This window comes from Sciurus carolinensis, chromosome 2, assembly GCF_902686445.1.
Source record: "Sciurus carolinensis chromosome 2, mSciCar1.2, whole genome shotgun sequence".
In the NCBI taxonomy this organism is placed as follows: Eukaryota; Metazoa; Chordata; class Mammalia; order Rodentia; family Sciuridae; genus Sciurus; species Sciurus carolinensis.
The window spans coordinates 29,692,442-29,717,404 of NC_062214.1; the positions used below are offsets into that span (position 1 = coordinate 29,692,442).

Genomic DNA, 24,963 nt, shown 5'->3' on the forward strand with positions numbered 1-24,963 from the left:
TGTGTGTGTGTGTGTGTTTGTGTGTGTGTGTGTGTATGTGTGTGTGTGTGTGTGTGTGTGTGTGTGTGAGAGAGAGAGAGAGAGAGAGAGAGAGAGAGAGAGAGAGAGAGAGGTGCTTAACATACCAGGAGAGACCCTAGGATCCCACAGGTTTCCCTGCATGGCCCAGAGGCAGGGAGTGAATATTTCAGCAAGCATGGTGCAGCCATCAACATGGACTGTGGCAGAGTCATAGTGGAGGAGAGCAGAGAAAGGAACTGTCCCAGGTGACTTGCAAAAGCAGCCCTGGTCCTGGAAGAGTGTGAGAAGAAAGGCAAGGTGGGTGGCAGGAGCCTGCTAGAGAGGGAGGGCAGACTGCAGCTTCCGTCCCTTGGGAAGCAAGAATGAAGCTTTCTAAGGATAGGGGAGGTGGACTTAGGCAAATGCCATTGTCCCTGGAAGCTTGCTTCTGTCCCTATCACATCTCACAGGATCATCCCTTTCCCACTCACTGATTCCTTCAGACTTCATCCATCCTTGAAGCACACGTAAAGGAAATTCCCTCAAGGCAATAACCCTCTTTTATGTGCAGCCCCAGGACAGTCTCTCTAATCAGTCATAAGGTCCCAACTGGGGGACCGAGGCACCTGGGGACCCAGGAGATGGTGCTGCGAATGCATTTCTTCCAGGCATTCCCAAATCACTCGCAACACTCCCTCTTCCACAAGGGCGTTGGTATTCCTTTCATTCCTTTTGCCTATTCTCTGACCCTCTGACATGTCCCAAGAGCAAGGTCAGTGGCAGCATTCTATTGGCTTTTAGAGCAAGATCCCTGGATGCCTCTGCTATATGGCATGGTCTCGCTGGGGCTCTGCAGCCCTCCTGCACCTCTGGTGGGCTTGGTAGCTGGTGTGAGGGTACAGGAGGAGGCAGCTGGGTGCAAATGGCTGCTGTGCCCAGGAGACAGGGCTGAAGCTTGAACCTAAGAACTGTTTTGCAGGTGATCATCACACCTGGAACAAGTACCGAGCAAGACCTCAGTTCTTCCTGCCTCCACTTCCATTGGGGTATATAGGGCTGGGAGGCCCCCCAAATCCTCCTTCCCATTCTGTTCTCTTGCCCTCATTGTTGACCTCTTGTGGATTCAACTAGCCTGGAGTGTGGGAGCCAGCATTTACCTTGCTCAGAACTCTGTTTACCACTGTGCATGAAGCCAATGTTCAGTCATTTGACACTGGGTTCTGCCTCTTCTCCAACCCCTGATTTGAAAGATTGCTCCTACCTCTGTGAGAAGACAGCAAGGGATGCCTCCCAGCTTTACAGTGGCAATATGTGCAAAGTATGCACTATACTCCCAGCACTGGCTATGAACTGCCCTTCCTGTGCCTGGGGGTTTGGGAAGGTCAGGTCTGCAAGCCTAGATCTTTTTATAGACCAACCATGTGAAATATCTGCTTCCAAGTCCTGCTGTTGGCTGCCTTTTTACCTTGTAAAGGGGATGTCAAAGGCTTGAAATTGTGGTGACCTTTCGAATAGACTACCTCCCTTGTACAAGATAGAGACTTCCGGCACACAATATTGGTCCATGTAGGCTCAGCAGTGACTTTTCTAGTTTCAGAATAATCCCAGGCACCCCAGGGTGATGTTTAACCATTGCTCCTTTCAAGGGTTCACTGGCCACAATCATCACTCTGATGCTGGTTGGATAAATGTGGTTGGTATTATCTAGCTGAAGACTGAACTTCCTACAATCCATGGGAATATGAGATTTTACTTAAAGCTAACAAACAGCTGATGCTAGGTATGGGTTTTCTTCCTAACCATGTATACCTGTCTACGTGGGCTTGTATATCTTTTTATATAAAGCAATTTTTTTTACCCATTTAACTGATGACCACCTTTCTCACTGAGGCCCTCAAAGCATCAGGGATGCATCAGGGGAAAATTTGTGCTTATGATTACAATTTGGTTACCAGGATTAATCATGTGAATTTTAAAAGCCAATAAAACTCCCAAGTCCTTTGGTCATGCTAAAAGACCCAAAGGACAGTAGTCATCAATTAAAGAGACAGTTGAGTTGAAACTAGAGAGATAAATAGATACCTAGTCTATCTTGTTGTGCACCTAAGGATTTCTAAGGATTTTAGAAAAAAATTCTTTATGGATTATAGGCTAAAGTTTGCACAATTTGGACAAAATATAAGTACTCTTACCAATAAATATGTTTCAAAATGACAAATAAAGCTCTCCCCAGTTGGCAGCTTAGAATCCCAGCAAGAAGTGATGGGCACAGGCACAATGAGCTATGTACAGAGTGTAAACAGTAAGGCCCTTGAAGGGAAGTAATGAGGGGCAGAGCCAGGTGATGGGTGTGCAATGGACCAGTGTAGGAGCGTGTGGAGGGGGTAGTGGTTCCAGGGCAAAACACAACGGGTTTGTATGACAGTCATCCAATATGCCACCAAAGCTTGCCAGCAGTGGTGGTAGGTTCACTGGGTCCCGCCAGTAGGCAGTTAAGGAGAAATTGCCCATCCAGGAGCCCTGACCCCATTGTCCTTTCCCCTGGGGGCAGTCACGCAAGACCTTGGTGCCTCTTCCTCTCGAAGAGGAGGAACGGGCTTGCCTGGCCATAGTTGAGGCTGCCTACTCAAGTCAGGGCAGGGCAGGTGGGGCTGTTAGTTTATAAAACAGGAATTGGGTGCGAATGGCATCACAGATATGCAGCCCCTCCCTCCTAGGAAAAGAGCTCTGCGCACCTGTGTCCAGCAGGGGGCCCCATAACTCCCCACCCTTCAAGGGCTCCAGCCCTGCTTGCTCTGGGATGCCACAGAAGCACCCAACCTGAACATTTTTTGAGTCCTTGATCCACCCAGGCCTCGCCAACAAACCCAGCCTCCCTCCCCACAAAGCCCCTACTCCCACCCTCAGCACATTCCCCAGTCTAGCTTGGGGGTCCTTAAATATCAGTCTCCCGGAGGTTGCTGTAGTCGGCCAAGTCATAGGCCTGGCAGGTGGCGCCCTCCGCCACATCTTGGGGAACGCCTAGGGACACAGCTTCCACTTCCGACCGCAGGGCACACGCGGCCTCTGCGTGTTGCGCGCCCCCGGTGCGGATCTTTTGTGACAGGCTGGAGACCTTGGCCCGCAGCTGGGTGGTGGGCCTCCGCAACGGCCCGAGCAGCCTCCACTCGCGAAAGGCGCAGGACGGCTTTCGACGGCTAGAGCCTGGAGCCTGCACCTCGTCCGTGCCTGAGCAGTCAGGAGCTGGGGGCGCTATGAGAGCCAGCGGCGCTCCGGGGGGCGCGGCACTCGGGCTGGGGGAGCCATCGGGGCGCGGGCCACTGGTCGAAGCCCTCCAGTGGTGGCCGTAGACGCGCCAGAGGGGACGACGGCGTCGGCGGCGGCGGCACTGGCAGCGCAGGAGGCGGAGGAAGGCGCGCTTGAACTCGCGGCTGGAGCAGGGGTAGATGAGCGGGTTCACGCAGCTGTTGAAGTAGCCGAGCCAGAAGATAACCTTGAAGACTCCCTCCGATGGCTTCAGCTGCGGGAACAGGGAGCCTGTAGGGCACAGAGACCTGGTTTGGTTAGCTGCTCCGGGAAGGAGAGGTCCAGGCAGGCCCTGGGCGCAAAGGGGACAGCCTCTCTACCCACTTCCGGGAGCTTCAAGGGATCTCCCCCAGAGATACAATTTAGGAGCTCCATGAACTTGGGTGGGGAAAAGCAATCATCTCCACGTTTACTCACTTCCACCTGAAACTGAACATTTTCTTCAGTGAGTTCAGGCAACAAATTAGAGTAGAATTGGACAAAACCATGTGAAATTGCTGTTTTTGTAGATCAGAACGAATAGTGCAAGATTGGCAGTTCCCGCAGTTATTTTCCTATCACATTCAATTGCTGCGGATGTTATGAGATTTTCTCTGTGCTTCTCATTATTTGAAAATGACAGTCGTTAGAATGTATCACTAGATCTCATTTAATGCCTTAATGTGGAGGCACATTTCTTACCAAGTCACTGATTTCATGTAAAAATATTTTGACATTTTCAGTAAAATCAGTTTCATCTGCCATTTTTTTTCTATTTTGTTTTATGCTTTTGAAAGTATTACTGAAGAGGAATAGATTTCACCAGGTACCTAGCACCAAAAGGGGTAAGAACCTGGAAATTAAACCAAGGCTTACCCCATGCCAGGCATTGTACTGGTTTCTCCTGTGAGGAGGCAGGAAGCATGGTCCTTGCTCCCTGGGTAGCAATATGAACATCACTGAAATGCAGGTGGGTGATGGTAGTGTAGTACTCAGTTTTGTGCACACATGGAGGGGGCTCAGGCTTGGCAACAGCTTCCAGGGATTTCGGAGAATCAGCCTGGTTGGGAAGGGTCAGAGTGTCTTACAGGTAAAAGTCACAGGTGGGCAAGGATGCCAAGTTTGGAGCCTGGAAATAGCCGTAGGATCAACTCATGAAACTTCACTTGGGACAGATGGTGAAGGGCTTTAAATGGAAAGTTCAACTTTTATTTTGTGGGTTAAGAACCATGAATTTTTAGAAGCAGGTCAGAGACTGGGCATAGAATTAGGCTTCAATAAACACAATGCCCATGGGTTATCAGAATGCAGGACAGGGAGGCTGTCCCATGGTGGTCAGGGAAGACTTCTGGGATGACTTTGTGGGGGCACTAAGCAGTGGGGGTGGGGATACTGGTCTTGGAGCTGTGCTAGGAAGACCCTCCTCCCCACAAACCTCTCCCCTGACATCCCTGCCATAGACCTGAAGGAGGCCATGTGTCTGGAAGGAACAGCCACTTGCAAAGATAGAGTCCAGGAAACAGAGGCCACTTTCTTGTCCTTCTCTACCTCAAAAGCAGTAGGGGGTCCAGGGTGTTCCATTCTAGACAGGGGCTGCAGCTGCCTGAGACTAAACAGTCCAGGGTCCTTGACAAACTGTGGAAACTTCTGTATCTCCTCTTGCTCTCTCTCAAATAAAAGCAGGATCCCCTAGTGAGGGGCAAAAGGCACCATGCCCCACTCTTTGACCTGGAGACCCTTGTATGTTGCCCACCCTTACCATATATAAACAGTTCTGGGTACCGCGGATGTGGTGGAGGAAGAGGAGGGCCACACAGCATCACACAGCCCATGAGCAAGCTATTTGGCTGTCTAAAGTCTCACTTTGTATTTCTGTGAAATAGAGATAATAATATTTCTCTGGAAGGGATGTGGTAAAGATTTATAGGTTTCAGAACTAATGCGTTAGCAGATTCTTAAATACCAGTGAGAGACTGGGGATGTAACTCAGTGGTACTGTGGTCGTCTAGCATGTGTGAAGCCCTGTGATCCCCAGCATCGCAACACCACCACAAACTGGTGTCTATTCACCTCCCTTCCTACTCTTTCTGTGACTTTTGAGAGTGGCGAATATATCCCTGAGGAGAGACCAGTTTCCACATATAGAGAGTGAGCAGAAACAGTAACTGAGATGTGGTAGGTTTAGGGTTGCTGGAGCATCAGTCGGGGTGGGTTGAAGAGATGATTCTCCCTGGGAGAGGTCTGGGTAGTCCCTGGAATGTGCGGGTCACCAGGGTGGACCTCAGCTTCCAGGAAGGCGGCCCTCAAAAACAGCATCCCTCAACGGCTGCAGTCAGATCAAGTGCTGAAAATAACTTTCTGACTCAGACTACAATTCTTTTAAATTTAGCCCAGGATGACAAATCAGTGGAGTATGCTTTCCAGTGGTGAGCCTGAAGCCGGCCAAAGGACATTGTTACCAGCATGGTTTTTATTCAGATTGGGGGGGGGCAACATAGCATTTTATGATGTGGCCTGGGTCTTGTAAACATTAATATTCTAATTTATGCTCAACTGACCTGTGTGAAGCCTGCTGTGAACAGGGAATTCCTTATTTATCAGAGAGCTAGAATTCAAACTCAGCCTCCTATCCCAAGATTTCCCCAGTGTGTCCTATTGAGGATTTTGTCTTACTTTGGGATCTCCCAGAAGTAGACTCTGAGAAAGATTTAAATGCCAGTCATTAATTTGGGAGGCAAATGAAATACCTGGAGTGGAGAGAGAAAAAGAAAAAAGCAGGGAGCCAATAAGAGATGGCTATCAAGTTAGTTATTGATACGGGTAACTGGGGCTTAATCCTACCAGAGGGTCTCTGGGTGACTGTGCAGAACACAAACCTCAGAGTGACCCAACTAGGGGCAAGGGAGGTGGGGTATTTATATCAGTCATGTCGGGCTGCTCCATCTGGGTGTTCATTTTTCCTACTTCTTGCCTGTTAACTGGGTGAACAAGGATTTTGGTGGGCAGAGAAAGTTCCTGGGTAGTGATACAGGCAGGTGCTCAGGGAGAATTGGTGCCATATACGCTGAAGGTCTAGGGGACTAAAGGTCTCCAGATATCTGTGTCTTGGGCTTCAGACTCCACAGGCCACAGCTCCTAGGAGACATTCCTCATGTTCTTATAGATGGCAGGCCCGAGGTTCCTACAGGCCAGCTTTTAGTGGGACTTCTTTCTGGAGAACTTCTTTCTATCAACTCCTCCTGATCCAGCAGAATTATTTGTATTTCTTTCTCCCCAGCCAACCCCCAGATCATCACACTTACTTCTAAGGGTCAAGAACACTGGAGGTAATTATTGGTTTTCTGTTTATTTTGACCTTAAATGCTTGGCACATAGTGCTTGATACATTCATGGACTTTTCTCTTTCTTTCTTCTTTTTTCCTTTTCTTTTTTTTTGGCACTGGGGATTGAACCCAGAGGCACTTTACCACTGAGATACATCGCCAGTAGCAAAAAGAAATAAAAAGAAAAAAGAAAAAGAAGAATCCATAAATGTCTCAAGCCCTGTGTGCCACACATTTAAGGGCAAGGCTCCTGCAGCCTGCTTCCCACACAGCAGCTGGGGGATCCTTTGAAAACGGAAGCCTGAGCATTTCATTTCCTCACTTAAAACCCATTTCCCACTGCCGACCATGACTTCCTGTCCTCTCTTTCTCATCTGTGCTTTGACCTTCTTCCAACTCCTCGGATTCCTCCCTTGCTTCTAGGCTTAGCTGAACACCTGCTTGCTAGCACTTCAGCCATTCCCTACTCCATCCTCCCCTTGGACTTAGGTTGGATTCATCCAGCCAGATCCTAACCCCAGGCAATTTAACCCATCTCTGAGCATGCTTAGGCCTCCAACCTCAGCCATGTCCAGGAGCAGTAGCAATCTCAGCTTCATCCTTGGCAGCTCTCTCTACTGTTCTGTGCCAGCCCTTCCAGCTCTCTGAGTCTGGCCACCACCCTCTCTTCTCCAGAGCAGCCGATCTTATCCTCTGTTTCACAGAGGGAACCGAGGCCACAGAAGCTAGCCGCTTGCCCAAACCTTCTGGCCTCTCTTCCTCCTTGGTTAGAAAGGAGTCACTCTTCCACCCACGGTTGGTGTCCCTGCCTGTGCTGAGGTCCTTGATCCACCCTGTCACAGCTGCTGTCTTTCTGGCCATGACCTTGTTCTTTTCACCTTTTCCAGGTCACTCCTGCTGCCTCTCTTCCCCAGGGCATGTCACCTGTCACCCCGCTGCTTTCCCAGCCTTTGGATATCCCTCTTGTCCGCCTGGATGCTGCTCATTTTATCTTTGATTTCCAGGATGCCAATTTTGTGATTTGTAAACTACCCTTTGTCAGTTTCCTTTCCTTTCCTTTTTTGTATACTTACCCTTCAATAAAATTTGTTACAGCTCCATTACTCTATGACATGATGTTTCTTGGAGGCAGGGATGGAATTTGTCTTTTTATTCCATTCTCTAGCTACAAGTTCCTGACCCAGAACAGTGGCTCTGAAATATTTGTTGAATGAATGCATAAATGGCATTTGGATAGGTGGTCTCCAATGTGCTGAGTGCTTAGTATCCATTAGGCTCCACGTAGGGCCTGTGATATGTTTTCTTCAATGAATCCTCAAGACATCCTACTTTGTGGAGGTTCTAGTTAACCCTAGAGATCGGCGTCAAGCTATGCACTGAGCTTGTCTGGTCCTAAAGTTCTTGGTCTTCCCACTTCATCACTTAAAGATAAAGGGTCAGGGACCACAGTCATTCCCTTTATTCCTTTAGCAGGTGCCCCATGAGCAGCATGCCTGTACCCACTTCTGGGCTTTAGCATGGTTTATCTGGCCAGGAGTGTGGCCCTCCTCTTTTCTCCACAGGTGGCTTGTCCCCTGTGGACTCTGCAGAGACCACCTTCTCTGCAGGTGTTTCTGTGATTAATCTCACCCTGCCTGTGGCCTGGGCAGGTGGTAGTGGTCTTTGGAGTGTGTGTGTCCTGCATACTCTCTTCAGCTTGCCCCAGGCTATGAGACGTTGTTGGCTTTCTGTAGGGCCTCAAGGGTACCCTATGGCACTCAGAAGGGCTGGGCTATTATTGCCTGCTCTCTGGAGAGGGCACCAAGTAGACCCCAGACTCCTAGGATGAGTCCAGAGAGCTGCCTGGGCATCTCCTTCACCTCCTGCAAATCTTTGCTCAAAAGTTACCTTTTGGAGACGAGGAATGGAACCACCATTGACCCAGTTATACCACTCCAAGGTATTTATCCTGAATAATTAAAGTAAGTACATCATAGAGATGCATGCATACCCATGTTCATAGCAGCACAATTCACAATAGTCAAATTATGGAAACTGCCTAGGTGTCCATCATCAGATGAATGAATAAATAAGATGTAATATATATATATATATACACACACACACACACACACACACACACACACACACACACAATAGAATTTTATTCAGCCATAAAGAAGAAATAAACTATGCCATTTTCAGGAAAATGGATGGAACTTGAGAATATTAGATTTAGTAATATAAATGAAACTTAGAAAGTCAAGGGTTGCATGTTTTCTTTCACATGTGGAAGCTAGAGAATAAGGTGGGTGGGAAATCATGAAAACAGAAGGGAGACCAGTAGAATGGAAGAAAGGGATCAGGGGGTGGGAAGAGGGGAAGGAGAGGGGAAATACTGGGGAATGATATCAACTGAATTATATTGTTATATTGTATACATTTATGAATATGTAATAACTAATGTCATTACTACATATAATTATAGTGCACCAATAAAAATATGGAAAAAAGTTACCTTTTAGGCATGAAGTGGATGCTGTTGGTGCCCCCACTCCCAGCTGCTGTGAGGGTTGGCTACCAAAGGCTACTACTCATCCTCTTCTCTGGAGAATTGTCCCTAGCCAATGGGCACTGCTTCAACTGGGGAGATGAATCTGATCCCATGTTGCAGCCTGCAGCCAGGAACAGCCTCCTTGCCTCAATGTGGTACAATTCTGTGCTGCCCTTCTTGCTTCGATCCCTAGGGGAGTCAGACTGATGCCAGCCTTTGTTGGAGACCACAGTCTGAGTTTAACTCTTCCCCTGCCCCATCTGCTTCCTCCCTTCCTCCCAGGTATCTCCTGAGAACACTCTCTCAATTAATTCTTTATAAAAAGAGCCCCCATCTCAAATTCTGCTTCCAGGGAACCTGATCCAACACACTCTTGTTCAAGTTCCTGAATGTTTCTTCAAGTTCTTTTGCTTGGTCCTCAAACTTTGATCCAAGGATTAGTCCTTGGTCACCACCATAACTTGTCTGCCTGCTGTTGTGAAAGGTGGGACAGGAGTGTGCACATTTCTGTCCATTTCTCCTCATTCAAAAGGTGGTTTGGAGTGGGGTGGAAGTGCAGTGGCTACTCTTACCACCTATGAGTAGAGACAGTAAGGATGTAAGTGGGAGATGACTGACCATAAACAGCTCCTGCCTGCTTCTCTGATACTTGTCTTTGTTTTGTCATGTGGTAGGCCTTCATCCAGCTGGAATGGCTGCTCCTGCCTGCCTTCCTCCATTCCCTCTATTGGGGTTGCTATGATTTGGATAAATGTCCCCCCAAGACCCATGTGTTAAAGGCTTGGTCCCCAGTCTGGGAGATACTGGGAGGGGATAGAACCTTTAAGAGGTGGGACCTGGTGAGAGATCTTCAGGTCACTGGTGGCATGTCCCTAAAGGGGATTGTGGGACCCTGGTATTTTCCTCTTCTTCTTCCTTTACTTCCTGGCCATAAGGTGAGTGGTTCTGCTCTGCCATGCACTTCTGCCATGATGAACTGCCTTGTCACAGGTCTCAAAGCATAGTGATCATCAACTGGAACTTCCCAAACTATCTGCCAAAATAAACCTTTTCTCTTTTTAATTTAATTATCTCAGGTACTTTTTTTTTTTTTTTTAACAGTGATGCAAAACTGACTAACACAGGGGAGTCTGTGTCAAGAATGTGATCTAGAGCCCAGTGGACTGGACCTCTGCTGGCAGAAGAGGCAGGGTTTCGCCTGTGTCAGCAAACAAGCATGTCGGCTAGGTCAGCCCAGTCCAAGAATTGTTGGGGAAACTGAGGCAGGGGATTATTTGCAACGTAGATTATCATAGGCCAGTCCTCTCTTCTAAGGACTGGGAATGGCCAAACCCAGGAGGAGCTGCTGAGATAACAGGTAAGGCAGGAAAGGACATGGCTGGAGCTGAGCAAACTGGCCCAAGAGTGCCGAGAACAGACAGCTCTGAAGCCAGGGGGCAGACTGTGTGATTAACAGTACTCTTTTGGCATCACCAGAAGGGAACTTGTTCTTGGCAGACCATCAGAATTCACAGCCAGTCTCTCCCATAACTTGTAGCCAACCATGAAATATCAGGCTTCACCCCATCCTTCCCCCTTTCCTACCCCCTCCTCCACTAGTGATTTTTCTACCCATAGTACACCATCCTCTCTGGCTGAAAGATACAGAAGTGTTAAAAATATTCTGTCCTTCTAGATATTCAGGTCTCCTCCCTCCAGTGAGGCTAGCAGAGAAGGAATTCCAGCTCCAGATTCCTTTCTTGTCTCAGTTCTCTAGCTGCTCCTGCAGTGGCTCTGACCCTAGAGTTCAACAGCCCCTCCCAAGAGGGGCTGAACCTCCAACTCCTCACAGACCTCTTTGCTAAATTAGAAAGGGTCAGATAAACCTCTCTAATAAAGCACATTGGGGGGAGACCTGAGGGCCCAGTGGGGAGTGCGCCATGCATCTGACATCCGACTGAGGAAAGAGACTTCCAGGCAGAGGCAAGGGCATGAGCAAAGGTCATGAGGCATCAGGGTACCTGATAAATTGAGGGATAACCAGAAGTTAGGATGGCTGCAGCAGAAGGCAAGAGGGAGAGTGGTAAGAGATAAGCCATTTGAAGTGGAAACACTCACAGAAGGCTGCCAGAAAGAGGTGAGCTGGGTAGGAGTCAGATCTCATGGATTGTGAGCATGTGGAGGGGTGAGTTGAGGGCACTGTGGGGCCAGCTGTGACAAGCCAAATCTCTTGAATTCCTTGCATTGCCAATTTTCCATGGTAAGGGGCAATTGGCAGGCTCTTCTTTCTTGAGAGGGACCAGGAATAGGCCAGAAGTCTTTCTGTGCTGCCATGATTGCCTCAGGATCCTTGGGCTCCCTGGGGCCGACAGTGAACTATTGGTCTGACCTGGGACACACTTCCATGGCAGCAGGGTGGGGAAGGAGGGGCAGTTCCCAGAGCACAGAGGCTGTGTGGAGGCCACATTAGGAAGATGAGCCGTGGACTCATGTCCTCTTGCCACCGAGAGGCCTATACCAGCTCCTGCTCCTTTCTTTTCCACTTTTTCCCCTCCTCTTCTCCTCTCTTTTCTCTACTTTCTCTTTCTCTTCCTCCTCTTTGTTGCCACCTCATCACTGATCTTCCCTGATCTAATCTGTAGCCTTAGAACAGGCCATACTCAAGCTCTGAGTGACCAAGACTGCAGTTCTGCTGAATGGCCCTTGTGCTCAGACACACTGGACCCTGACCCAGGCGTGAGCCTCTGAGCTCTGGGGCACACTAGCAAATGGCACATGGCACTTCTGCCAGTGCAGAGAAGGTCCTCTGGTAGTAGCCACTCTGTCTGGGAGTCCCAGCACTGAGCTGCCTGAGCATTGCCTCCCAGGCCCCATGTTAGTTCTCAGGGCCCAGAACTTTGTTCTCCTGGGCTTTCACCCACAAAGTGAAGGAATGAAAATCCGCCATCATCTCTAGGGTGCAAGGTGAAGCAGAGCTCCCTGGGCTAGAGATGGGATCCCCGAGGAGTAGACTCAGGGTCTCTGCAGGTCCAGAAGAGGATTGGGCCATGCAGGAAGTAGTCATGTCCCATGGCAATGCCTGGGACCTTCTCTTGGCCAGCATCTGGGGTAGGAGGGAGCATGGCACTGAGCCTGGGCATTGTGTGCAGGGGCTGAGGGGTTGGGTGAGAGATGAAAACATGGCTGTGGATTGATCCTTAACCCTGGGGAGACTGGAAGGCTTGAGAAGGAGAAGAAAGGGGAGACCAGAAAGGGAAGACAGTGTGGTTGGGGTGTGCAAGTGTGACAGACAGAATAAGAGCCCCCAAAATATCCAGACCCATGAAAGCCACCTTCTATGCTGAAAAGGACTTTGCAGATGTCATTCAGGACCTTGAGATGGGGAGACGATCCTCAATTCTCCAGATAGGCACAAAGTAATCACAGGGGTCCTTGTGAGGGGAAGTGAGGCAGGCAGGTCAGAGTCAGAGAAGACATGACAACAGAAGCAGAGATCAGAGCATGCCTGCAGGGTAGAGGAGGGGCCTAGAGCCAAGGAATGCAGCCACCCCCAGAGGCTGGAAGAGGCAAGAAGGGAATTCTCCCCTAGAGTCTCTAGGAAAAGCTCAGTCCTAAGGAGACTGATTTTTAGGACTTCTGACCTTCAGAACTGGGAGATAATATGTTGTTTTAAGCCACTAAGTTTAGGGTAATTTGTTATAGCAGCAACAAGAAAATAACATTGGTGGGACTTTGGCACCTGGAATGTGAGTCTGGAACTTAAATATGGATCTGAGGGGAAGAGGGCCTTCTAGGAAGGTTGAGAAGGCACAGGTAAAGGAGTAACAGGTAAAGAGGGAGATGAAGAATTCTGAGAGGCCAGGAGAGAGAATGCAAGCTGACATACAGGGGTGAATGAAAGAAGAACTTGAAGAAGCCCCTGAGTATGAGGTTCTGGCAGCCACCAGTGACCATGCCAAAGGAAGATCCAGGGCAGTGTGTCCTCAGAGGATGAGGGTGGGGGGAAGGATGGCAGGAGATATTTGAGTGAGACTAATTGGTAGGTGGAGTATTATCAATAGCAGAATATTCTTTAAAGAAGTTAAGTAACAAGGAATACTCTTGCAAATAAGTGAAAAGAAGGAAAGATCACAGTGAGAAGGCAGGAAGAGGGTGAGGGAAAAGGGGGCCACAAGGTTGATGGAAACTCATTTTTAAGGAAGCTCTTGACATATCAGTACGCTGGGTGTGGGCAGAGGAGAGGTGGAAGGTAAGGAGCGTCAAGCAGTGGCTGGTACAGGAAGATCTTTTGGAAAGCAAAGAGCTTTGAAAGGGAGTTAGACCTGACTGGGAACCTGAAGGACTTCTGGAGAGATCCTAAGGCCTGCTACCAGGCAGAGCCCTGACTATGGAAGATGATTTTTTCTTTAGTGAGTGCTTACCTAGATCCTGGTTTGCATTCGTTCATGAGAGATGATGGTTCAGTTTTCAGGAACTTTGCAAGCTGGTTAGTGTGTGTGTGTGTGTGTGTGTGTGTGTGTGTGTGTGTATTTTGCTAGCTTGCAATTGACCATAGTAGGAATATTTATACCATGGGAATGGGCAGATGCTACAAATCAACTCCATCCCAGAGCCATTAATGAAAATTTCCCAGCACACCACTCTATACCACATGGAAGAATGGCCTGATTCAGGAAGTAGAAGTAGGTTGAGGAGAGAGAGTTAAAAATGGTCAGAGAGGATGAAGTGATAGATCATGGGACTAACTGACTAGGGAAGGGAGGTGTAATTGATCAGGTGACAAAATGTAGGGCAGAAGGGTGAAGGCTTGGGTTGTTAAGATCAATGAGAGATATAGTGGGAGGCAGGACAGGAACAGATGGGGGCAGGCATGTGAACTTGGGCATGGCCCTAAGTAGAATGGGGGGAAGGAAGGTCACTGTAATGGGAGGCCAAGGTGTCATCATGGTTAGCCTCAATATAGCGATGTCACACTGATGACAGGGCAGGGATGAAAGTGGGGGAGAAATCTTGTGACCCTAAGACTCAGGTCTTTAATGAATGAGGCAGGTCATTCAAAAGGTCATTGAAAGTTTGGACCAGCACTTTAGCGGGAGTTGGGCAGAGGATGAGATCTGCAGAGAAGGGATCTGTATCTGTGCCCAAGGACAAAAACCCTTCCCCATCAGTGGTGTATATTTCCTTTACAAAAGATTGTATTTCCTAGCTCTGTCCACTGGATGTGTGACCAATTCAGAATCAAGGGAACAGCTGAAAGCTCAGACTTTCTTTGGTCTGTGACTTGTCATTTTCCACTAAAAGAGACCAGAACTTTTTAGAGAAATAACTATTTCCAGGTCCAGGGCAGGAAAAGCATAAGCTGAAAGTAAAATGTCTCACCAGATCAGAAAGCAAGGAAGTACTCAATATTCTCTAGGTTGTGCCAAAGTCTCAGGAGCCAACTTGAAAAGGCACCCACTGGTCAAGCCCCAAATTATGATGTGTGTAAAGTGTCAGAATAGCATGGATGTCTAAAAACCATGGCATTACCACGGTATTAAAAATCCCCCATTGGTCACCTTTGGAAAGAACACTGGAGAATTAACTCCTCATTTGATAAGTAAGGGGGAACATTGAGTACCTCTCCTGCCTTTTCTATAGACACTATTTCAGCTAAACAGCTAGTGGTGAATTCTTTTTGGAATTCTAGTGAATAAATGAAGAAGTACTGATAGGATTAAAATACTACCACTTTAAGCCCCAGTGGTCCAGGCCATGATCAGTGCTGCTAAAGGCAGTAGACCTTATAATGGACAGCTCCCGCTGACAGTACCTGAACCTTGATCAATCTTGACATTGCACAAGAGAATTCTTGTCCAAACCACCAAACCTGAATCTCATCAAACCAGCTTATAGGCAGTGCAGGGAACAGAGGGACATGGTAAATGGTAAATGGCACCACCAGGATACAAAGTCCAGACTGTGGGTTACACCTTGGGAGAAGTAATTTGGTTTCTTTACTAAAGAAATTGAAAGAAAAAAAGAGGTGGTGGTGGTGGTGGTGGGGAGGAATTTATCAATTAAATAATCCTAGTAGGCAAATGAACCACATACAATACATGTATGTTTTTTGGATCCAATGATCAAACAAAGTAAATGTTTATAAAGCAATCAGCTCCTTTTGAACACTACATAGGTATTTGATGATATTAAGTGGTTATTATAATGTGTTACAGTAAATTGTAGTTAACTTTTTAATGTTATTATATTCCAGAAATATATACTGAAAAATTTACAGTCAAAGTGATATGGTATCTGGGATTTTCTTCAAAATAATCTGTAGTGGTGGGAGAGTGGATGAGGGTTGAAACCAACCAAGATTAGCCTTGGGTTGAAGCAGGGTCACAGGAACATGGGGTTTAATTATATTATTCTTCTACTTTTGTAGGTACTTGAAATTTTCCACGGAGAACAAAAAAAGAAAGAAAGAAACCAACCACCACCACCAACAAAAATCCAGGACTGGGGCTATAGCTCAGTGGCAGAAGTGTGCTTAGCATGTCCAAGGCCCTGACTTTGATGCCTAGCACTGCAGAATAAACCAAAACTAAAACCAAACCAAACCAAAACAAAACAAAACACCCAAAACAACAATCCCACAAAGAACCCTAATTTATTGTTTATTCATTAACATTCACTTGATCAATGTTAGATATGCTTAAATTTTTTAAGGCATGTACACTGATAGTCACACACTCATTTCACTAGTAAGGATGGTTGACATTTAATAGAAGGAAGTACACTAAGTGAGATAAACCAGTCACAGGACAAATACCACAGGATTCCACATATGTGAAGCACCTGAGATAGTTAAATTCATAGACTCAAAGAGCAGGATGGTGCTTCACAATTCCTTATGGGAGTTACCATTCAATGGGCATAAAATTTCAGTTCAGGAAGATGAATAAGTTCTAGAGCTTTTCTGTACAACATGGTTCCTATAGTCAACAATACTGCGTGCACACTTGACATTTTATTAAGAGGGTAGATTTCACATTAGGTGGATAAAATAAATAAAAATAAAGTAAGTAGGAGGCTGTGCTTTACCACACAGACCCTTGGCATGGCAGGATGGAGAGAGACCATGGATTCTGCCCTTTCCTTTTTTTTTTTTAATTAAAAAAATTTTTTTTGCCCTTTCCTTCTTATGCACATATTTTCTGAGTACATATTATGTGCTAAGTACCACAAAAGCACAGATAGGAGACTTCATGCCAGCCTCTTCTTCAGGTTTTTGCACTGGGATGGGGGGCTAATGTCATCACCAAAGACCTGTCACACAGCATCCCCATCTCTTCCCCTGCATCTGCAGACCCAAGAAGTATCTCAGGAAGTTGTGGAGGTGGGTCCTTTGGCACTTGGCCAAATTTCAGACACGCCTGTCTGCACCACTCCTTACCTGACTGTCACAGTGTGCCTTCCATTCTGGACATCAATTCCTCAGTATGGTCACAGTCTCCCACCTGCCCTGTCTTGCTCTAATTAAGGTACTCAAATTGACAGTCAAGTTCATAAGTGCGTACATCTCAAGCATACAGCTTGCTGACTTTACATATGCAAACACCAATGTGATAACCTCCCAGAAGAAGATACAGAACACTGTCAGCCCTGCCGAAGGTTTTAGTATTCGCTTCCAGTAGGTACCAACACACACACACATACACACAATCACTACCCTGATTTTTATTGTTGATTAAGTTCACGTTTTTGAACTTTATACATAGAACCATATGGAACACATGCTTTAAATTTCTGATCTGACTTATTCTGTTTAGTATAGTGTACACAAAATCCACCCCTGTTGTTGTGTACACCCATAATTTGTTCTTTTCCTTGTTGTACAGTAGTCCAGTTTATTTCTCCATTCTCCTGCTGATGCAGCTGGCCTCATCCCTTGACCCTTATGCATTACAAGACTGTCTCATAGACTCCCAAGCCAGGGGCACCCCTGAAATATGGCTACTCTTCTATGTCCACATAGTAAGTTCTCTCGCTCCTCAAACTTTGTGATATGTATTGAGTATCGACAAGGACAGTGTACTCTGGGGAAAGTATGTGCAGTGTTTAAGGAGCATGTGGACACCTAACTAAGTCTGGGTGTTCAGGGAGGTGTGTTGTACCAGAAAGACAGACTGACAGTAGGGAGAGAGACCCAGTGTGGCTTGTGGATGGCTGATGTGTAGTCCTGGGACGTTGGCTGGACTGTGTGGGGGCTTCTGATATCTGGGTCTCTGGACAGCTTGAACATCTTGAAGTGCATTTGTTGGGGGGTCCTGGATTCTGAGCCTCTGGGCATGCCTTGGGTGATAGCATTCAGAGGCCAGGGATGCTTTGTGACCTGCCTAACAAAAGACAGCTGGGAGTGCAAGTCTGGGGGATCTGCCAGTGGTCATCAGGAATGACAGGGGGTGTGGCTGGTGTGCGTGTGTGTGTGTGTGTGTGTGTGTGTGAGAGTCTTAGGGAACAGATCTGCCTCTGGGACTGGTTGGGGGCATTTCCCAGGCAGCAAAAGCCGAAGGTAGCCAAGTGATATTGCTATGAAGATACCAAGGAGAGACATGGTCTCTGGAGGCTCTGGGAAGAGGAAGGAAGCTCTTCAGCAGATGGATGCTTACTAGTGGCAGGTTTCCCCTGTTCTTCCTGTGCCTCTCTGGTCCACAGGGAAGGTGACCTGCATGATCACACTGAGTGATAAGTCCAGACCTCTGGGAGCAAGGGGACTCTTGCATCAAGTATCCCAGGGGCAGAAGGCTGAACCAGGCACACTTCCAGCCACCCACGCCTCCCAGGGCTACAACTCCATGCTGACCATGCTCCCACCTCAGGGGTCCTCCAGGGAAGTCCCAGGCAGCAGCACTGACTGCTGCCTCTCCCCATAACCCTCTGCAGGTTTGCGCTGCTCTAGACATTGAGGCTACAGGATGCCCGTGAGCGGAGACCGTTTACGCAGTTTCCTGTGATTTTCCATGGCACTTAGCCCTGCGCCAGCTTGCTGAGGTCAGTGGGTATGTGTCTGTCCTGGGCAGGGCTGCCAACAGCCCCTCCTCCACAGGCCTCACAAACCAGTGTCCATAATCTCTCTTATCCAATCAGGAACATCTTTGAGACTGAAAGGACAGCACTATCATAATCACATTGGTCAACAGGCACATAGCAGGTCTGTCCTAGGTAAACAGGGATGTGCCATCTGTATGCATGGAACAGAAGGTTCATTGGGGTATCAGCATGGAAGCCAAGGTCACAGGGTGGGTGAGGAGTAGGTGGTGTTTATGTGTCCACAGCCATCTCTGCAATCAGCAGAATCCTTGCGGCCTAGAATTAGTGTTGAACTTTTGATGTCTAAGGTTCCACTGAGGTACTCTCTGCCTGACTCAGGGGAATGTGTGCTACGCAGTTGCTCCTTATCAGGAAAGTGGGGCAGTCAGAAATGTGGGGGGTGATCCCCAGTCTCTTTGGGCCCCTCAGGATTTTAGGTGTCTGGCATCTGTGTCCCCAGGGGCTCTCATAATTTAGGACACCCACTGGTGGTGCTGTCTCTCTCTGATGCTTCTCTGGCCTGACCCACAGCATTAGGTGATCAGTCCATGGTCCACAGTGCCAGTGTCCCTTTAGGACTCTGGAACTTTTTCTTGTTATCCCCTGGGTTTTTGGTGGCTATTGTTACCAGCACTGTCTCTGCTGTTCTTGGGGCTGCTGCTTCTACTTAGCTTTGTGTGTGCAGGTGTTAGTGGGGACACTGTGGTGTGCTAGGCAGCCCTGGGTAGTGTCTTTATTAGCCCCATAATTTCTGTGGCCTATGGTCTTTGTGGACACATACTACTTTATCCTAATCCCTCCATCTCTGGTGTTCATTACAACCAGTGTAGCCATTGGGACCTGTGAGGAGGGAGGTTCTCTATCTGTGTGGCATTCTTGCCCAGCTGCTTTTTTCCCCCTTGTACCAGGGATTAAACTCAGGGACACTTAACATCTGAGCCGTATCTCTAGACCTTTTTAAAATTTTTTGAAATGGGGTCTCACTAAGTTGCTTAGGGCCTTGCTAAATTGCTGAGGCTGGTTTTGAACTTGTGATCCTCTTGCCTCAACCTCCTGAGCCGCAGGGATTACAGGCATGTGCCACCACACCCAGCCCAGCTGCTTCTTTCTCTGCTTCTTCTGGTTCTTTCAAAGCAGGTGTTCCCTAAGCTCCACCCCAGCGCCTCTCTTCTCTACTCCCTCCATCCTTTCTGGGAGACTACACCCCATGCTCCTGCAAGCACCCCCATCCTCGACCCCATATTGAAGTTCGCCACATTCTCCATCCTCCACCATATACCTGGCACCTCCATGCCAAGATCTGCCTGCCCCTTGGAGGGCACCTTCCCTTCAAAGCGGTGCTGCTCAGAATGTTTCAGGCTCCTCCAAAGGCACCTCCCCAATCCCAGGCCTGAGGGGTGTGAGACCTTCCTGCCCATTTTTTCTGCCTACACGGCCTCCAGGCCACTCCTGCTCCCATAGCAGCCTCTGCCCTTGTATTAGCTCTTCAAGTCACATGAGGAGGACTGGAATATTCTGTTTCCTTGCTTGACTTCTGGTCTCTTGCCTCATTATTGTCAACGCCATTCCATTCGGCTCCACCAGATCCCTGAGCTCTTGTGCCTATGTCTTAACATCCAGCTCTGTGACTTTACGTATGCATACACCCATGCAGATCTCTGCCCAGAGCAAGATACAGAACATCTCTAAGGGTCCCCATGCCACCTGTGAGAAGCAGCGGAGATGTAGGAATTGAGGAAGAGCAGTTGCATGCCAGGAAGGGGCAAAGACCCTGGAAGTGTAGGGATGATTTCTTAGAAGAGGGCAACATGTGATCTGGACCCCAAAAAGCAGCAGTAGCCCTTTGCTGTCCTTATTGTAACTGCAAAAACCAAGAAAAACCACACAATCAGCAGGACACTGGATCAATGCACCTGGAAGACACTCAAATGTACTGCTGTGAAAATGGCCCAGCATGGCATAAATTTCAAGGACATAATATTGGGTAAAAAGAGGCAAACAGAAGAATGAAATGCACAGCAGGTGCCATTGATACAAATTCTAAAGTCACACAAAGCCATGCTATCCTTTGTTATGAATACAGATGCTTGTGGTAAGAGTATAAACAAATACTCGGGAGTGACAAATGCCAGATTTGCCTCTGGGGAGGCAGAGAGAGAAAGAGGAAGGCCGGGAGGAGGGCACTGAGTTGCAGCTGGGTTCTATTTTTTTTTTTTTTTTCATTTTTGAAAGGAGCAAGAGGTAGGGATCTAATGCAAATATGGAAAAAATGTTAACATCTGTTCAACATGGGTGGTTATGGCACATAGGTGCTTGTTATATTATTTTCTACTCAGTTGTGTATTATTCTGTAATTAAAATTTTAAAAGACGTTGAAGAAAATATAAAAAGGGAGGTGGTATTCCCTCCAGGAATGTGTAAATAAAGAGGCAGGGGGAGAATGAACTGGGTGCAGGGGCTGGAGCTTAAGAGTTCTAAACCCTGGGTGGGTGAGCAGGTGTCTAAGGTGGGGGGCACACCCATTTTCTCCTGACTGATCATTTGTCCTCCCATCCAGGTATGTTGCTTTCGGAACATTCCTTGCTCCCGTACCCATAGCAGCTTTTGGGCAGATGATCTCAAGTGGGGGATTTTATTCATGCCTTACTCTGCATTGGCATCAGCATATCCAGCATTTGCTACATGCCACAGTTACATTCATGCAAGATAATTCTCACAATAGCACTCTAGGCTAGCATTATTATCATCACCACCATCCCTGTTTATAGATGAAGAAACAGGCACAGAGTGGGTAAGGCATTTGCCTGAAGTTACACAGCTAGTAAGAGGTAGAGCTGGAACTTGAATCCTGGCTGTTTGGTGCCAGGGCCTGTGGCTTTCAATGTGGGGTTCTATTGCCCCTCATATGCCAGGTGCTGTGCTGGCCACTGTGCCTTCAGTGATGAAACAGTCATGCGACCCTGCCATCACAGAGCTTCAGAGCCAGTAGGGAAGTCAAACATCAAACCAAGCGACACACACACAGATGTAACATAACTGATGATTTAGTGAAGAAAGAGAACCTCATGATTTGAAGGAGAAACTAGGGAGGACAAACTGAGACTGATAACTCTAAGAAGAGGGGAAGTTTAAGCGAAGACCTAAAGGATGAAGTGTTAGCCAGTAGGGACCCAGGGGTGGTGGTGGTGGTAGTGACTGTCCAGATAGAGGGAAGAGCAGATGCAGAGGTTCAGAAATAGGCATGGGTTTGGTAAGAAAAGAGGATCAGAGAGGTAAAACATGCAGAGGGCAGGTAGAGGGAATGAATGGGGGCAAGGTAGCTGGAGGTGGCCTCTTACTTGGGACCTCCTCTCAGGAGGGGAATCACATGTCTTGACTCGCCCTAGTTGATGTCTGTGGTTCTTGTGTAAATCCTCAGTGTTCTGTTTTGGCTTAGACAATAAATTTGCAGGCCACCCTCTCCAGGCTATGGTACAGTTGGATTTTCTTTCCAGGGTAGTGGGAAAACACTGAGGGATTTAGTGAGAAAGTGACACATCTAATTTATAATTTATAAAGGTCACTGTGGCTGCCGTGTGGAGAGGGCCTGCAGGGGAGCAGAGGGGAGGCCATTGTTTCTTCCCTGACTCAGCCTCACAAGATGGAAGGAGTCAGGTCAGGGAGAAAAGGCAGGGGATGTCCTGCTTGAGCTGGCTGAGGTTGTAGCTGTGTGGGAAGTGACTCCAGGCAAGTGTCCCCAGAGATGCTGTCCCCTTCTTCTCCCTGTGCTGGTCCAGCCCCCCAGTCCCTGCTGCAAGAGAGCTCTCAAGGAGTGAAAGGAAGCCCCTGAGAACAGTTGCCCACAATCCCAGGGCAACTTGTGAAGGAATTAGGAAAGTTCCCTGAAAGAGCTACAGGACTTAGAAAATGTAAGAAATGATGATAAACAATATGAACTGTCCATTTTATAATTTTCCCCGTCTTTTTCCTTCTCATGCCACACAATCCTCTCCTGCAACTCTTTCACAAAGAGCCTTCAGAAATAAAAGCTCAGGGGTGCACTCAAAGATACCAGCAAGGCCAGCTCCCAAACCGAATGAGTGCTGGAGGAGGCAGGTGGCTTTTGGTGTCTGCTGATGCACATGTTGACTGGCCAGGGCCTGATGCCCATGAATGAATGAACACATGTGGACCCATCCACTCTGTGTGCCTACTTCACGTGGGGGTGGGGGTGTGTGTAGGGGTCACACACACAGTTGACCACACACTACGGGAGAAATCTACAAGGATTTCTAAGGATTTTCTATGGTTAGAGGAGCTGGAAACAAGACCAGGATTTGTACTAGCAGTGAAGAGGGGAAGAATGAGGTTTTGGAACCCTACAAAACGAAACCAGTTTCTTATTTTCCATGTACAAAGTTGCTAAATCATCCTTCTAGGGTGCAGGATCATCCATGCCCGCCAGGAAGCCATAGCCATGGGCTTGGGGAGGAAGTGTAGGGGCCAGTGGGAGAGGGTTCACTTACCCAAGGGCAGGACGAAGAAGAAGGGGAACCAGCAGAGCACGAAGACACCCACAACGATGGCTAGCGTCTTGGCTGCCTTCTTCTCGCGGGAGAACTTGAGCAGGCGAACGGATAGCGAGCTGCGGAAGGTGTGGCCCTTGGTACTCCGAGTCCCATGCGCCCCGTCTGCGCCGGTGGCCGCACCACGACAGTGGATACGCAGCACCACCTCTGAGGCCTTTCCCCGCTCACGCTTGACGCCCGCCTCGAGGCTGCGCGTGGTGCTGCGCGCGACCACGTAGACGCGGCAGTACATGACCACGATGACTGCCATGGGCAGATAGAAGGAGCACACCGAAGAAAAGACGGCATAGCCTGCCTCCTCCGTGATGCCGCAAAAGCGCTCGTCCGGGGGCACCGGCTCCTTCCAGCCCAGCAGAGGCCCCACAGACACGACGAGGGCTACGGCCCAGAGCAGCGCCAGGATGGCGGCCGCCTTGCGCTCTGTCATGATCGCGGGGTACTTGAGTGAGTGTCGCACGCCCACATACCGATCCACCGAGATGGTGCAGAGGCTAAGGATGGAGGCCGTGCAGCACAGCACGTCCACGGCGGCCCACACGTCGCAGAAGGCCCGACCGAAGGCCCAGAAGCCCAGAACCTCCATAGTGGCGGAGAAGGGCAGAACGGTGGCGCTCAGCAGCAGGTCGGCTACAGCTAGGTTCACTATGAAATAGTTGGTGACCGTCTGCAGGTGGCGGTTGCAGGCCACCGAGAGGATGACAAGCAGGTTGCCCGCTACAGCGGTGAGGATGAAGGCTGCCAGAAAGACACCCACACCCACTCCCTGCGCACTCACAACAAGCCCCCCGACGGCCGCTGTGCCATTCACCTCGCCACCCGCGCCCGTGCCCCCCGGCTCCCCCGCGGAGCTTTGGTTGTCCTCGCTGCCGCCCGCTCCCACCACGCCGCTGCTGCCGCCCGTGGCCCCCGGAACGCTGCCCACCGCTGGGGCCTCCGAGGCAGTAGCGCCGCCTGTGCCGCCCCCGCCGCCACCCGCACTGGAGCCCCCGGCGCTGCTGTCCGGGCGGGGTCCCTCGAAAGTGACGCTAAGGAGGTCGCGGAAAGTCATCTCAACGCGCAGCCGTCGGGTGCCTTGCCGAGATGCAGGACCAGCGACTGGCAGGGAGGGGGCCGGAGGGCATAGCCGCAGGGCTCCGGGATCAGCCCCGCGCGCGAGTCCCGTCTGGGTCCTGCCCAAGTTCCTGTGATGCGTAGCGTGGCAGCGGGAGAGCGGAATGCCAGGCCCGGAGGCGAACGGGGCTCCCCGAGGCCGGCCGTGGAGTTGGACCAAAGAGTCTGGGCGGGTGACTCGCGCTGCTCTCTGAGCTTGCCCAGGCGATTCGGGCAAAGCGGCGGCTCCGGGACCCGGCGGTGCAGGCAGTGGCCACTGCGGCGCTCCCAACTCCGCGCGGGGGGCGGGACGGAGGAGGGGCAGCGCGTGGAGGGAGGAGGGGGCGGCCGGCGCGGAGAGAGGGGGCGCCGAGCTCCCTGGGAGAAGGGGCTCTGGACTCCAGGAGACCGCGTGTGCGGAGGTCCGGAGGGGTTGCTGTGCTGGCAAGCGCTCCGGCTCCTGTGCTTCGCCACCTACGCCTCACCGCTGGTGCCACAAGAGCTCTCTGCCCTCGCTGTTCCCTTCGGGTTCTCTCCGGCTCCTCTTCTGGACCCCCTCCCCCTTTGCCCTCAGCCCTCGGCCGCGTCCATCTTCTTCGCTCCCTCTCTCCAGTCTCCGGGTCACTCACTGCTTGCCCTTGGACGCGCGGAGCTTAGAAGGCGCGATTTCCCGGTTCCTGGACTCCGGACTCCCGACTCCCGCCGCCAGAGAGCAGCAAGCGCCCGGGATCTGCGGACTGCGGACTGGACCGTGCAGTGTCGCGGCGGTCGCCTTCTGAGACTGCCTGGATTAATCTGCCGCACCTCCTTTTTATCTTTCAGACCACAGGCCAGAGCAGCGTCTCAAACGCTTCTCCTGCCCATTGCGAAGGCGTGGAGAGAGCCCCGGAAGGGGTCAGAAACCTGGTATGGACTGAGGCCGAAACTGGGTATTATGGGCGCCGGAAGAAGAGACTGTGTGGTTATAGCCCTGAGACCCTGCGCACGACACAGTGATCTACATAACAACTTCCACTCTGTTACTTTACTCTACATCAAATGTCAGAATAAATCTTTCTACTACTACTCCAAATAAGCGGCCTGGAGCTGGGGAGGGAGAGCTCAAGTGCTG

The 24,963-nt window shown here is 49.4% G+C and overlaps 1 protein-coding gene across 1 annotated transcript; it reads right to left on the reverse strand.

Moving 5' to 3' along the window:
* Positions 1-195: 195 nt before the first annotated feature.
* On the reverse strand, positions 196-24,619 carry Adra1d (adrenoceptor alpha 1D). The gene is made up of 2 exons (XM_047536080.1): positions 22,701-24,619; positions 196-3,537 (listed from the first exon to the last, which is right to left on the reverse strand). Exons 1-2 carry the CDS (start codon positions 23,809-23,811, stop codon positions 2,936-2,938), a joined length of 1,713 nt encoding a protein of 570 aa, XP_047392036.1. The 5' UTR covers positions 23,812-24,619; the 3' UTR covers positions 196-2,935.
* Positions 24,620-24,963: the final 344 nt, after the last annotated feature.

Bases quoted from the DNA above. Each gene is read 5' to 3' on its own strand.
- Adra1d (XM_047536080.1), bottom strand. From the start codon at position 23,811: ATGACTTTCCGCGACCTCCTTAGCGTCACTTTCGAGGGACCCCGCCCG. The intron at 3,538-22,700 runs GTAAGTGAACCC...TGTGCCCTACAG, and splicing joins CTTCTTCGTCCTGCCCTTGG to GCTCCCTGTTCCCGCAGCTG.